Source organism: Zonotrichia leucophrys, chromosome 2 (assembly GCF_028769735.1).
Source record: "Zonotrichia leucophrys gambelii isolate GWCS_2022_RI chromosome 2, RI_Zleu_2.0, whole genome shotgun sequence".
Classification (NCBI taxonomy): domain Eukaryota; kingdom Metazoa; phylum Chordata; class Aves; order Passeriformes; family Passerellidae; genus Zonotrichia; species Zonotrichia leucophrys.
Window position 1 is genome coordinate 4,580,863 of NC_088171.1, and position 16,009 is coordinate 4,596,871.

The 16,009-nt window shown below is 42.1% G+C and overlaps 1 protein-coding gene across 3 annotated transcripts in view; it reads left to right on the forward strand.

Annotated features, from left to right (window-relative positions):
- Nucleotides 1-16,009, forward strand: part of CRHR2 (corticotropin releasing hormone receptor 2) — a 151,668-nt gene that overhangs the window by 71,444 nt on the left and 64,215 nt on the right. For all 3 annotated transcript variants that reach the window (XM_064703825.1, XM_064703823.1, XM_064703824.1), the window contains one exon: nt 13,989-14,074. In XM_064703825.1, the coding sequence (XP_064559895.1) occupies nt 13,989-14,074 (86 nt within the window). The remainder of the gene's footprint in view (nt 1-13,988; nt 14,075-16,009) is intronic.

A 16,009-nucleotide genomic window follows, 5' to 3' on the forward strand; every position in this document is an offset into this window, starting at 1 on the left:
AGATGTCTTGGGAAGCTGGGCTGAAGCAGAGCACCCAGGAGCAGTGCAGACAGTCCCATCTCACCCTCAGAGCGCCAAAGGCATATCTCTGATCTGCATTTGCTGCTTGATACGGTGCTGTGGGCATGAAAACAGCCCTTACAGAACAATATGGTCCTTCACAGTTCCCTCTCAAAATTAATCTCTTACTTCTTCACTTCCTTTTTGATATCACACTTGCAAACCAAATTTCCTGGTGTCTGCACAGCACTAGCAAACATTATAGGAAATATTATTTCTCTCAGGTTTCTGATCTGACTTAAAGTTTCAATAAATGCTGTCCTGGAGGGAAGGACTGGCACATGATTCATATTCCATGTTGTATTTTGGGAAAGTCTAGAAATGCACCAATGGAAGCAACAATATAAAATATGGGAAGAGGAGCCTGGGGGGGGTTAAGCAGTTGGTGAACTTTTAAATCCAAGTATCATCATCAGCCTAGCAATTGCTTATCTATAAACTCACTTGCCCTTACCACATAAAGCATCTCTGGACCCTGAGTTCCCCATAGCAGTGCTGTGCTGGGTGATAATTCCATAAACTTTTTGACACTGTTTTCAAGGATGGGAAGAGAAGACCTGAGAGGGAAACAAAACTGGAGCTCAAAAGCCCAGTGCTCCTTCTTGTAAATTATTTAATGAAAATTTCCTGTTCCTTGTTGTGGCTGTGTAAGAAAGATCTGAGGTAGGTGTCACTTTTCTCCTGGCAAGAGCTGTTTTTAAACCTTATCCTTCGCCCAGTGGGAAAAGGAATTTATGTGGAGGGACAGCCCACAGAAAATACAACACTATTAGTGTCTGTAAAAGGTTTTTGAGACTTGGAATTATTGTATTTCCTTATATCTGCAGGGACTTTACTTTCTCATCTCAAACAAACCTAATCTTTGATGGCCTAAAGAAGCTATTTATAACCCCCACATCTGCAATCTCCACAGTCAGAATTCAGCTTTGTGATGTTGCTGAATATTTTGCTTATCCTGTAAAATTGTTTAGGAAAGGGGTTATATTCACACAGCTTAGGTTCACTTCACAGAAATTGGGAGAACTTGCCCATTCTCATCCCCTTTCTAAACTTATGTTGTTGGAAGGGGAAATGTGGTTCAGCAGAAAGGGTTCATATCTGCCAAGAAACATCTGGAATTTCTTACGTTCCTATATTATGCTTTGCTGTGAAAGCTGGCAGGGGCTGCTTTGGCAAGTGGTCACTGGTCTGATGTGTGCAGGGCTTTTTTTGTCTTGCAGACAGTCTGTTTCTTGCCTGCCTTCTCCTGATGAATATTTAGGCTTGGGGAAGGCACAGGAGCTTCCTGGCAAGCACACAGAGCACAAGCAGCAGTGGATGTTGTGTTTTTGTCCTGATGTCCCAAAATGTGCAAGTGTGACAGGACCTGTCTGAATCATCCTGTAGGTCTGGGGTTTTTAAAAGGCAAGGGTTCTTATAAAATGCTGGATGTATGATTTGGACAATGGTTTGAAATGGGAAAAAAAACCAACTCAAAACCAACTAACAAAGAAAATCCCTGTAAGGCCAAGCAACTGTTGTGGTTCTTCTGGTGTAGGCAAACCCCCAGTGCTGACTCAGGGATAATACTTGGGTTTTGCAGATCCTCCTGGCCTTTTATCCCAACTCATTCCCTGTGTTGTGTGTGGTATTTTCTCTCACCTCTTATTTCCTGTCTCTCCTGTGTGCTGCTTTCCCCTCACAGCCTCTGCTGCTGGACCAGAGGTTTCATGTGAATTCCTTGACAAAAGGTATTTGAACCTTACCAGGCAAATACCACATGAATGGTGCATTTTGGAACCTGCTCTCGTCCCTCCTTTTTCTCAGCCACCTTTCTCGTTATTTTTGCAGAGTTCTGAAAGCAGGTCAGGATTATTCCCAGTGAACACTGACTCTGTGCTCCATCAGGAGCCATTCCTGCAGCTGCTCTGCTTTGCTTTTGTGACTGCATAAATTCCTGAATAAATTCCAGGCAGTGGAAGTTCTGTGAGAATAAAATTGCTTTTCCCATTCCCACTTTGCTGAGGCAAGAACTAAAGTAGAGGGAGGCTGCACACACTCCTTTCTTGCAGGAGATTGTGCAAATTGTCTTCTCCAGTCATCTGTCCTAAACTCCAGCCTCCAGCTCCTTTGCTCTCCCTCTCCCTCCTGTGTTAATCAGAGTTTCTCAGTCCCACAGTGCTTTACTACAGGTAATAAAGTACAGTTACACCTCTCATTACCATTGCCATCTCTCTGTGCATTCAGTAATTATGCCAGGTGACTAATTGAATTTTGAATTTCAGCTAAGATGCAATTACCATAAAGATGAAGCATCATTACCAGAGTGTGCCCAGCCAGCCTTCCAGAAGGGGGTTAGGGAGGGAGTTTGATGGCTCTGTGCTCTCCTGGTGTGTCAGGCTCAGAAACAAATGGTGCTGCAGCCCTGGGTGATGCCTCTCCTCCTCCTGGTGCTCTGCAGGGATTCAGTGCCACTGCACAACAAAGGGAGAATTAATGACCTCTTACCAGCAGAAAGAACGTCTTCTTAGACTGCACCTTTCTGTTTTTTAGGGAGCTGTGTAGGTGCAAGTTCCCCCTCCATACAGGTGGAAGTGTTCTGGGCTGGGGCATCTTTGCTAGTGATTTGTGCATGATCCATGCAAACACAAGTGGATGATAGCCTCTTCCTTAAAACAACTGCATTACCCAGAGTCAAATGAGGAAAGTCTTTAAAATAAACACCAAGTAATTGTTCCACATCAAATTACAGACCCATCCAGGCCAGTGTTTTGTTTACCCTAAGCACCTAAATTTAGAAGAGAAGATGCTTCTATTTGCTGTAGGTGATTAAATCCCTCCTGTTGTCAGTGTGGGGTCAGGGGAAGAGCAGCTCTGCTCCATAAAGCAAATGGCCATGGATCAGCTGAATCTGATCCATGGGTTGCAATCTTGGGATCAATTAATTAGCTTAAATTTGGGGATTTAGTACAGTTTAATGGCCTGGGTTGAGATACCATGGACATGACAGGTGACCTCAAATAGTGCTGGATGTCTCTGTGGCACCATGGACATTGGAGCCTTCACTCACACATCAGCATCTGCATCAGGACATCAGAGTTGAAATGAATTAATCTTGAGCTCAACTGTAGAGAGCAATGTAAGACTAGGACAAGTAGGACCATCACAATCAAAACTCAACTATTTCCTAATTACAATACATTATAAACATTTCTTAACCTATCAACTTTTACCACACCATACTGTAAATACTTGAAAACCAATCATCTAAAATTATCCCTTATAAGTGCTACTACAGTACATCTTCCATAGTTCTGTTTCTCCAAAATACCTAATCTTATTTACAAAACCATCCTTCAAAAATTATTTATAATTCAATTTCTCTCTCAACAATAAATATCCTATTCCATAACATTTCTAAGTCAATATTTCTTATCTCAAAGTTTACATACAAATGCATAGTATGTAAATCTTCTATCAAACTTTAAAAATTTTTCATAAATCCATTTCCCACAGACTCTCCTGGGTGTTCTTGTAGTTTCCAGCAACCCAAGTGTTGGTGACTTGCTGAAGTACAGGTGATGTCTGTGCATCTCCTGTTCTGTGTGTGACACCTGGCCTATCAGGAGAGATTAATTTGAGCAGCTGGGTGTGGAAATAAGCCCAGCATGAATGCCAGAATTTTATTTTCAACAGGGGAGTTAAGTTTTTGGGGAGTTAAGCAATTTCTGATTTCATTTCAGCTAGAAGTAAACAGGTTTGGGTTGGGAGTTTGATTTGACTTTTATATTTTGCTGGGCTTTTTTTTCTCTTTTTTTTTTCTTGTGCTGAAAACCAGGTGAAGGCAAAAGATGATAACCTGAGGGATAACTTGTGCTTTGTAATCTCCCTCTTTTGTATTTCTTCTAAAAGATACATGGAGGTCTGAGCTGGAAACCTTGATGCTCACACCTGGGTTTGTGCTGTCTCAGGGATTTACCTGCAGACTGCAGGAAGCTCTGGGAGGCTGCAGGCAGGATTAACAAGCATTTGTCAAGTGCTGCTGAGCCTCTTCACTGGCTTTTCTCTCCCTGTCTGCTGGGTGTTCCTCAGCTGTTTCTGTAACAGCCCTGCCCTGACATTCCAGAATTCCAGAATTAGAGTTTCCTCAATCACAAGTCATGAAATAATTTCTTAAGGAAATTATTGTTATATAGGGATAATAATTATATAACTGAATACTAATTATTTTATTATTCAGTTATTAATAGGGGGGTTATCACAACAGCTATAAGCAATTTGAGATGAGGAAGGCAGCTTCCAGGATGAATCCTAAATCATCCTTCTGAGGAGTGATTGAATTGGGAAAGGGCAACTTTGGGATTTGCCTGTCAGTGCCCACCCCTCAATCCTGAAACAATTCAAAATGAAGCTGTGAACAAACAGAGGATTTGCTATAAAAAGTTGTATCTTATGGAACAGTTTTTGCTAACCCTGAAGGAATGAGGAGTGAAAAATACTGCAAGAAATTGTGTTTCCTGAGGTGAACCACGTGGGGATCAGCAAGTCAAACAGAACGTGTGGGATTTTTCGTGAGAAGCTTTACATTAGCAGGTATTTCACTGAACAAGGTTGAAAAGAGGCACTTTTCTGCCAGTTCTGCACTCTTCAGTCTATGGGTTGTTTCCAATGCCACTGCCAGGAGCCCCAAGGAGAGTTCATGACCAGGTTGGACAAGGCTTGGAGCACCCTGGTCTGGTGGAGGGTGTCCCTGCCATGGCAGGGAGTGGAACTGGATCATTTTAAAGCCTTTTCCAGCCCAGAATATTCTGTGATGCCTCGGTAGGTCCAACAGAGGGTGCCTTGGGCTAGAAACCCACAGAATGTTTGTCTAAACTCTGAAGGAGCTTCAGAATTTCTTCTAAACTTCTAAATTTCTGCAATGCACGGTTCTGTTCCTGCCTTTGCTTTTGACCTGTTCTGTGACCTGGGGGAGCCACTTGAGCTCTTCATCTGATGGGAAATCAATGCAGCAAGTGAGCATAATTAGTCTGCTAGAGGTTCTTGCAAACCTTTTTAGGATTTCTTGGCAAAGGAAAACAATAGAAACCTCATCAACATTTCTAATGGGCTTGAAAGCCTGAGGACACATAGAGCTGAGCCAGACAGAGCTGAGTTTAGAAATATTTTTCTAGGGGAACATTTCTTGCCTAAATTATGATTTATCTGCCTTCCAAGACTCTCCTATAAGTGCATGATATTTCTGTACAAATTAAAAAAAAACCCAGCTGGGCCATCCAGAGAAAACCTCTTGGCTTTCAAACTGATGTTGGCTGATGTACAATGAGCATCAGTTGGATAACTGTTCTTGCCTCTCCTTATTTTTGTCAGAATATCCCTCATTCACAAATAAAATATGTGGAGAGAGATTATTTTTATTTTTATTCCAGTCTCCTGGATGTCACAATTCTATGCTGCTGTCACTTACAATTTCTAGAAATAGTAAGCAATTGTCCTGATGCTTTGTGAATCCTACCTGGCTCAAGTTGTCACTGCAACAATCAGAAAAAAATAAAGCACCAAAGAGGGAGTGTGGCACATGAATAAATAATTTATAGCCCCATGATTCAGCCCCTATTTTTAGAAGCTTGCTATTTTTCTGAGGCTTTGAAAAGGGGCTAAGAATAACCTATACATGAAGTGATGTGTGCCTTATGCAACACAGGTCTTTTTCTGTCTCATTTGATCAGACGCCTGTGAAATCTGGGCAGCCAAGCTGAGGAATTTGTATCATGCAGTTCCTGTTGGATTTACTGGGGATCATGGTGGATAAGTACCCAAGAGAAAAATTTTTTTGCCTAATACCAAGCAAAATGTCTTGAACATTAAATGAATACAAATTGTTTGGAGGAGACACTGGGAGAATCTTGCAATGTTCCAGTGATTAGAACTCCTTGGAAAATAGGAATCCCTTAAACTGGGTTTGAATTCCTCATGAAATCCAGTATTGGAAGAGACAAAAGCTGAGCTCCATGTTGTGAGCAGCTCCTGAGCTGCAACATTCAGCACTGGGACATTTTGGGCATTTTTGCTGTCCCAAAACTGTGCCTTTCAAAATCCATTTATTCAGCTCAGAAAATGGCATCCAGCTTTAATCATGGCACTGAGAAAAATCAGAGTTTCTCCACTGTTTCTTCTGATTTCACAGACCAGCATATCACAGAGACTATTTTAATTTATATCTAAGGGGAAATCTCACTTACTTGGGCTTCTTTTCCATTGGGAAATTTGGCATAAATACCTTAATGTTTGGGGCACCATGGGCTGCTGGGCTGTGCCCTGAAGCCAGAGCAGGAAGGGCTTGGAGAGATATGGACAAGACTGGCTGCAAGCTGATATTCTAAAATTACAAAGTTTAACTCCACCTGTGGCAAATATGCAAAACTAACCTAGCCTGAAGAGGATGGCAGATTGCTCAGCTAGGTCAGAGGCAAAACCAGTTTAATAGTTGTCTTAAAAAGTGAGGAAAAAATGTAGATATAGGATATCAATGGAAAAGAATCACAGTGGGGAGATTTACCAGATTGTCTGTAGTGGTTTTACAAAATAATTACTGAAAATTCCTGAGTCTATGCCACAGTCACCCCTAACCCCACTTACCAAAACCCTGTGTGTTCTAGGGAGTGTGTTCAGGGGGATTCTGGTTTTCTGATGGATGGACCCTTCATTTCAGCTCAGCTGACACCTAACAAGGATCAGCAAGCTGCCAAAGCAGCCACGTGCCCTCAGCTCAGGGATTAACAGGCTGTCTTATTTATTTATTCATTTTTCTGTTTATTCCCTTCACTCCAGTAGCTGATGAACTTGGCTCAAGATTCCGTGGCCAGTCTATAGAATCCAGGAGATGAAAGGCACAAATTGCCAGATGAAAGGCACAAATAGCCCGAGAAAGGCACAAATAGCCATATAAGAGGCATTGATATCCAGATTTCCATTTTAATGATAACTGGAAATGTAAACCTTGCCAAAAAGTCATCTGCATGAAACATGACAAGACAAATAAAATCTCTTTCAAAACCAGCTTAGTCCCAGTAGTCAGGGACAAGGTCCACGATGGCAGTGCCTGCATGCAGTGTCTGGAATTGTCTTTCACTCCCTAATGGCTGGGAGGAGGTGGTGAATTTCCTGCTGAGAGTGTCATCCATTTACCTTCACCCAGTGCTGCTGTCTCCTGTTTGTGTCGTGCTTTTAATGGACTTTTACTGACTAAACACCAGCCTGCCACCAGGCCAATCCATACATATTGAGTTACCACTACCTGAAAGGCTTTGTGCTCTTCAACAGGGTCAATAAAAAAAGAAAAATACAAAATACCACTCATCAAACACTTCCCTTTGCATACCCAACTCAGAAATGCAACATCATCTGCAGTTAGAAATGAAATTAAGGGCTAGGTTTTACCTCATAAACTGATGTAGAACATTGTACCTGAGCTGTGTTTTAAGGCTGTTCCAGAGGATAATTTTATGCAGTTAGACACAGAACCAGGATGGCTGAGGTGCACCTGCAGCCAGTTGCCCAGAGCATGTCTTAAAAGAGTTTTAAGTATCTTCAAAAAGGGAGACTCCACAACCTCCCTGGGCAGTCCAGTGTTCTGTCACCCTCACAGCAAAAAATTGTCAGTGCATTCTATGGAGGGGACAAATCACAGCTGGGATGACAAATACTGGATTTTTCTGCTCCATTTTCACACACACACTGAGGGCTCTTCAGAAGAGTCTCTGGCAATGTTGTTAATAAAGTGTTATAAATCAAGGTGGAATTCATTTTACATGGGTTTAAATGTATAAAAGGCACATTTCTGTTTGGGATAAAGGTCCTTGAGCTGATTCGTGAAAAACTGCTCTCATCCCATGCAAGTTTTCCCAGAATTAATCTGGTAAGGGTGGTGCTGAGTTGCAGGGATGCTGAGGGGAGTTATGGGAAAACTGGAAACAGAGTTTGGATGTCTCCCCCCTTTATCAAACACCAGAGTGTGAGGAAACCTTCAAATGGGTAAATAAAAGTCTGTGAGTTTCTCTCAGGTTCTTCCATGTCAGATAAAAATCACTTTCCATTGTTATTGATGTATGGGCTCAATTCTGGGTTGATCAGCTTTTTCTTTTTTTCTTTTTATTGAAACAACAAATATGCTGGAGTTCCTTAAAAGTCCCATTTGCCCTGCAAACAGACAGATTTGTGATTATCACAGTCTGATTTTTTTGATAAATGGTTCTATTTTCTATATAAGACTTTATTAAATGTGGTAAGAGTTTTTCTTTATTTGACTTTTTGTAGTATGTATTGTGAATCTGTTAAAATTGTGGTGGTTATCTGGAAATCTGTTAAAATCTGTAGTCATAAGGTACTAGATCATAATTGTAGAAAGTGTTGTTTAATATTTGTTTGAAGTATGGAGAGTTTAAGTTACTCTCTCATATTGTTTGTTTTAAGTTTTTTATTATGTTGTGTGTCAGTGGTATTTTTGGGGATTTGTTTTTTGTCTGTTATAAAATAGCAGACAATAAAATACTATAAAGCTCTCAACTTACAAAACTATAATATAAATAAGAAATAATAAACATCTAAATCTAAACACAAAATATAATGTCAAACACTTCAATCCCAAGCTTAACAGAAACAAAAAACCCACAAACCCAACAATGCAACACTAATTTTCTTTTTATTCAAGGAACTTTTGCTCTCCACCTTGAATTTCTCACTTGCTCTTGAATGTTTCTAGTCCACTAAGAATAAAGTTCAGGCTCTCTGTAGCGTGGGTGTGTGTGTATAAATACATAAAAGTGAGACATTCCTGTGGGTGTTAGGTTGTTTATCTGGATATATTCTGTGAACAGCTATAAAATAATAGACTGAGCTGGACTTTCCCAAGAGCTGGACTCAGGGAGAGTTGGGTATCCCATCTGTGTTCCTGCCAAGGCTTTGCTGTAGCCGTGCTCAGATTTTTTACCTGCCTTTTTTGTGGTGTGGAATGAGGTTTTTCAGGGGTGGAGGCCCCTTTTACATCACCTCAGAGTCCAGGAGAGCTGTGAATGCTGGTGCTGCTGCTGTTGTGTGCTATCACCATCATATTTTCTGGAAAAATCCCTTTGCCAGGATTTCTCTCCTGGGAAGCCGAGAACCTCAGAGAAAAATGAGAACAATAATTATCTGATTGCTGCTTTGGAATATGGTTGGAGATTGTTTATCCAACAGGTGGTTGTTTGATTGGTTTCATGTGAATTGTTCTAACTTAATGACCAATCACTGTCCAGCTGTGTTGGACTCTGGAAGGAGTCACAAGTTTTCATGATCATTCTTTGTAACCTTCTGTCTGTGTCCTTTCTCCGTTCTTTAGTATAGTTTTAGCATAATATCATATCATATCATATCATATCATATAAATTTGCCTTCTAAGAACATGGAGTCAGATTCTCAATTCCTCCTTTGTCCTCGGACCCCGAAAACACCACAAAGTGTGTCTGGGCTCTGCCTGCTGTCCTTGGCTTTCCTGGTGGAGCATGACTGATCAACACCCCTGAGTCAGCCCTTGGGGAAATGGGATGATGCATTTGCAGCCTGGAGGGGCTGAAATCCATTCTGTGCAAGCTGGAAGCCCTGAGCACTCCTGGGTATTCCTTTCTGTCCAGGCAGTTCCCTTCTACCTCCCTGCCTGTCTCCTGCACTGGTGATTAAGCAGAAGAAACCAAGAGCCACAAATCTACAACAAAATGAAGTCAACATTTTAAAGTGGAAGGAGAGACCATAGACTGAGGCCCAGGAGTGAATATTGGATGATGTGTCAAGAGCTCTGTGCATAAAGGCTGAGTGCTGCCTGTGCCATCCTGACTCATCTACTGCTCATTATTCATTTGCATAAACATTCATTCTCCTTGTCCAGTTGTGCTACTAAATAACAATACATTATTGTGTCATACAATAACAATATATTATTGTGTTATACAATATTAATATATTATTATATAATGAACAAGTGCAAGTGCACACAGAGCACAAATAACCACATGTTATAACCACCAAATCTTTATTTGAGAATAAAGTCAGGAAGGAAGGGGAAATTCTAAGAGAAAGTATGCTGAGTTCTTCAGTATGTCATTTGTCTAGGAAAATGAGATTTTTACACAATTGTTTTTCAACTAGGAAAAAAAAATAGTGCTAATAGCTACATTTCTTTATTATTAGCTCTTGTTGCCCTAGAAAGATCATTTAAGTGTTCTTTTCTTCTTGGGTGATCATTGTTTGTTTCTACAGTGGAGTCCTCCATTATGATTCTTCCTTTTTTTTTTTCTTTGTGACAATCATTAAGAAAAACTGAACTTAATCCAGTGTTTTTCAGCACACAGTGCATGAGCAAGAGCCACTTCTTCCAGGTGCTTCCAGTGTAGCTCTAACCTCAGCCAATAAATGAGACGTTTCTCCTTTAAAGCACTGGATAAAGGAGCTGCATCTTGTCATTAAAAAAGAGAGAGAGAGAAGGAAAAAGAGAGAGAGAAAGAGAAAAGGAGAAGGAGAAAGGAACATAGGGAGGGAAGAAAGGAAAGGGGAACAGGAAAAGGAAAGGAGAAAAGGAAAGAGGAGAAAGGAAAGGAAAAAAGGAAAAGGGAAAAGGAAAGAGGAGAAAAGGAAAAGGGAAAAGGAAAGAAGAGAAAAGGAAAAGGGAAAAGGAAAGAGGAGAAAAGGAAAAGGGAAAAGGAAAGGAGAAAAGGAAAGAGGAGGAAGGAAAGGAGAAAAGGGAAAGGGAAAAGGAAAGAGGAGGAAGGAAGGGAGAAAAGGAAAGGAGAAAGAGGAGGAAGGAAAGGAGAAAAGGGAAAGGGAAAAGGAAAGAGGAGGAAGGAAAGGAGAAAAGGGAAAGGGAAAAGGAAAGAGGAGGAAGGAAAGGAGAAAAGGGAAAGGGAAAAGGAAAGAGGAGGAAGGAAAGGAGAAAAGGGAAAGGGAAAAGGAAAGAGGAGGAAGGAAAGGAGAAAAGGGAAAGGGAAAAGGAAAGAGGAGGAAGGAAAGGAGAAAAGGGAAAGGGAAAAGGAAAGAGGAGGAAGGAAAGGAGAAAAGGGAAAGGGAAAAGGAAAGAGGAGGAAGGAAAGGAGAAAAGGGAAAGGGAAAAGGAAAGAGGAGGAAGGAAAGGAGAAAAGGGAAAGGGAAAAGGAAAGAGGAGAAAGGAAAGGAGAAAAGGGAAAGGGAAAAGGAAAGAGGAGAAAGGAAAGGAGAAAAGGGAAAGGGAAAAGGAAAGAGGAGAAAGGAAAGGAGAAAAGGGAAAGGGAAAAGGAAAGAGGAGAAAAGGGAAAGGGAAAAGGAAAGAGGAGAAAGGAAAGGAGAAAAGGGAAAGGGAAAAGGAAAGAGGAGAAAGGAAAGGAGAAAAGGGAAAGGGGAAAGGAAAGAGGAGAAAGGAAAGGAGAAAAGGGAAAGGGGAAAGGAAAGAGGAGAAAGGAAAGGAGAAAAGGGAAAGGGGAAAGGAAAGAGGAGAAAGGAAAGGAGAAAAGGGAAAGGGGAAAGGAAAGAGGAGAAAGGAAAGGAGAAAAGGAAAAGGGAAAAGGAAAGAGGAGAAAGGAAAGGAAAGGAAAAAAGGGAAAGGGAAAAGGAAAGAGGAGAAAGGAAAGGAGAAAAGGGAAAGGGAAAAGGAAAGAGGAGAAAGGAAAGAGGAGAAAGGAAAGGAGAAAAGGGAAAGGGAAAAGGAAAGAGGAGAAAGGAAGGAGAAAGGGAAAGGGAAAGAAAGGAGAAAAGGAAGGAGAAAAGGAAAGAGGAGAAAGGAAAGGAGAAGAAAGGGAAAGGGAAAAGGGAAAGGAAGAGGAGAAAGGAAAGGAGAAAAGGGAAAGGGAAAAGGAAAGAGGAGAAAGGAAAGGAGAAAAGGGAAAGGGAAAAGGAAAGAGGAGAAAGGAAAGGAGAAAAGGGAAAGGGAAAAGGAAAGAGGAGAAAGGAAAGGAGAAAAGGGAAAGGGGAAAGGAAAGAGGAGAAAGGAAAGGAGAAAAGGGAAAGGGGAAAGGAAAGAGGAGAAAGGAAAGGAGAAAAGGGAAAGGGGAAAGGAAAGAGGAGAAAGGAAAGGAGAAAAGGGAAAGGGGAAAGGAAAGAGGAGAAAGGAAAGGAGAAAAGGGAAAGGGAAAAGGAAAGAGGAGAAAGGAAAGGAGAAAAGGAAAAAGGGAAAAGGAAAGAGGAGAAAGGAAAGGAGAAAAGGAAAAGGGAAAAGGAAAGAGGAGAAAGGAAAGGAGAAAAGGAAAAGGGAAAAGGAGGAAAGGGAAAGGGAGAAAAGGGAAAGGAAAAGGAAAAGGGAAAGGAAAAGGAGAAAGGAAAGGGAAAAGGAAGAGGAAGGAAAGGAAAGGAAGGAAAAAAGGGAAAAGGAAGGAAAAGGAAAGGAGAAAGGAAAGGGAAAGGAGAGAAAGGGAAAGGAAAGGAAAAGAAAGGAAAAGGAAAGAGGAGAAAGGAAAGGAGAAAAGGAAAGGAAAAAGAAGAAAACCTTTACTGTGGGGTATAAATTAACAGTGGCACCTGGTGTTGAAAAATGACTGATACTGGAGGAGATCCTGGACAAGAGAAATCCAGAGTTTGATTTTCCCCCTGCTGTTCATGCCCTCACCCTGTGGGAGATGTGCTGTGATAGCTCAGAGAGCTGCACTGATGTGGGTTGTGCATCCCCAGTGCCTCTCAGGGTGTGGATTGTGTTTGTGGGATACAACCAGGGGAAATGAAGAGTCAGAATCAGTAAAACAAGGGTTTGAATGAATAAAATAATGGTTTATATGAGCAGTACTCAGGAAGTGGGACTCAGCATCCGACTAAGCATCAGCTCATCTGGAGAGTCAGGAGTTTGCAACAGAGGCTCAAAGTCAGCAACAATTCTGCACAGGGAGCTTCAGCACTGGCCAAAGGAGGGGACAAATGCAAGGGCTTTTAGGGATGTAAGTCAGATCCTACCACCTGAACCCACTGACAGACTGTTTTGTTTAGTTTGGCCTCATCACTCCAAAAAGAAACAGTGGAAAAGTGCAACTAGACACCAGCAATATGAAATTCAGTGATCTGTGTGGGTACAGTGTCACCTGGAGCATCTGCAGGGACTGTTATTTGTTGACTTCCCTTCTCAGTAAGAAAAAGGACCTTTTCAAAAGTCTTTTTACCTTCTTCAAAAGCACCTTTTCAAAAGTCTCTTGACCTTTTTCAAAGGCTGGTGTCAGCAGCACATTTAGGGCCATTTGATTTTCCTGCACTAAATGACTGTGGCAAAGGCCCAAAAAGAAACTGGGTAAAGGGCAGCAACAACATCATGAGGAGTCCATCAGGAAGTTGCCTGTATTGGTCCTTTGGGGATCTTTTTGGATTTCCTGTTTTATTTTACTTCTCTTGTTTCTAAGAAACAGTTCAAAATAAAAATGGAAAAAACCAAGAGCCTCTTGCTTGGAATTGGATGTGCCTTTAAGGAGTGCAGGAAGGTTTGTACAGGAAAAATGCAGTTTTCTCTTGGAATTCCTTGGGATGAAGAGAGTGCTTGCCAGAAATTGAACTCCCCTCTTTACCCCAGTATTGCCACATGGAGTTCCCAGAGCCCTGCAGGGTGATGTTGAATTTGGACATTAAATCTCTGCTTTGGTAATTTGTGATTTCTACTTACAATCTGTGAGAACTGGCACCTTGGGACAACACCAGTTTCAGTTGCAGTGTTCTCACACCTTTGCTGTCTTCTGAATTGATATTCTGTAAAAAAAACCTATTAATAAACACCTTTAAATACTCATGGTCTTTAGATGTGTTTGTTATTTATTTCTCCTCTTCTGAGTGGGTTGCTTCAGTCATCACAGAGGTGGGATAAGTTGATTTGCCTTGTAAATAATCTGTTCTGTCAGTCTTGCCTTGAACCTGTGAAATGTCTAAGCTGTTTTAAGTCCAGCACAGAGTGTTCATCTCTCTTTTATTTTGGTCTGTACCAGGAAATGCCTACAGAGAATGCCTGGGCAATGGGACATGGGCTTCCAAGATAAACTACTCTCAGTGCGAGCCTATTCTGGATGACAAGGTCTGTATTTTTCCCTTCATTCTTCTCAATGAGATTTCTCAGCATAAATGGATGCAAAACTAAACTTAAGGTTAACGTGCTAATTTGGGACCTCTGAGAGAGATTCCATTTCTGTCTCTACAACAAAACCTCCCCGTGAATTGAGGCAAATCACTTATCCTCTCTCCATATCCCCTGCTCACGTGGTTTTTTTAAAAAGGATGCTTTATCTCACTCTGTCCCTGATGATGTGTGTTTATGCAGATTTTTCCTAGCTTTGTTCAGAGCCTACAGCTGCTACAGTAAATGTTAGCAACAAGAACAATAAGACCTAAAGCCTCTTTGGCACTAAAAAATAAGTTCAACCAGCTGATTCCACCCTATATCTGCCCATTCTGAGGTCTCATCAACAACTGACCTTTACAGATCTCAATGTCATTTCTCCTTAAGCAAATATATAAAGGGGCAGCAACAGAAAAAATACATAAAAAGTAGACTCAGGACCCAGCTGCCTTTAAGAAATTGAACCAGTCTTGCATGATATAAGAATTATCAGATTTAAATTAGCATATGGGATTAAGTTCCTTCAGAAGGGCTGTGAGGAATTATGCAAAGCCCTTTTCTTTTCAGATGCCTCAGATGCATCATTGACATTCCCCCTCACACAGTTTAAGCCTTCAAGCCCTTCATACTCTTCCTCTTCCTGCTGTGTTGAGTGCTGTGGTGGGACACAACCGCACAAAGGCTTTGTGCTGTCTCTGCCAGGAGTGGCTTTTCCCTCTGGGAGCCAGGGTGGAGCCCAGAAGGTCAGACTGGTTTGTTTTGGTGATGCCTTGAGAAGGCTGACCTGGATCAGAGACTAGATAGAGCTAAAAAATACAAGTAAGGATTTATTAGGAGGCCTCAATGGATGCACCTTGGGCAGCACCAGAGCCCAGCCAGGGCTGCACCCAAGATGAACCAAAATGGCCCCAAAATGCACGAGCGCTCCCGGGCTCTCTCCCTGGGATCAGTTCTGCTCCATTTGCACCTTGCAGTTCATTGTCCCATTCCAGCTTTAGCCCAGGCAGTCCCACCCTGCTTGTTTTTCTCTCTCCAGCCCACGGTGTTTGTGCTCTTGGGCTGAGATTTGGATCATTTGTCCTTGGTGCCCAGCTGGAGCAGGAATTGTTTTGTCTCCCTGCTCTGTGCACAGAGCTCACCATGCCCTGATATGAAGCTCAGACTATAAAAGCCAAAAGCTGAGGCATCATTGGGATTCATTCAACTCATTGTGTTCTTGTAGTTGTGCCATGCCAGGGACAGAGAGGAGGAAGATGAGACCCCATATATAGAACTTGGGGGCTCTGTGTGCTGGTGCTGCACCCCAAAGATCCAGGATATGCTTTGGCTGTGGTGCAGCATCCATCCTGTAAGGTCCAGTGTGGTCAGTCTGGGTTTTCTCCAGTGAATCACAAATAACAACACACCAGCTGCTGAGGAGGAACCTGTTCTTACCCCCTGGGGAATTTAATCCCCCTTCTTTTCCTAGAGGCTTCTAGGAATTAAAAAAAGTTGTGCCAGTACCTGGCTGCCACCCAGGGGGACATTCAAGGTGTTCTAGCACAGTGGAGAGGCTCCCAGGGCAATTTGGGCCAACCTAAGCTGGGACCACCCCCGTGCAGCCCCTCATTCCCATGAATTTTCATTTTAAAATGAAAAGCTAACTTGCTGCTGGGTCATTATTTGGATGAATCAGGTCCCTAAAGCATCTCAGTGCATTGTTGCAGGAGTGCTGGGGCCAGCACAGGCTGGGACACTGGAGGGACAGACTGACCATGTCCTAAAAGTGAGCAAGAGAGGGGATGTGGAGCAGCCAGTGCTGATTTGGAGAATGGGGAGCAGAGCTGGGCCAAGATTTGATATCTGTGGTGGGATTTCGGTGGTACAAGAAACCTGAGCAGGGAGCTGCAGCCA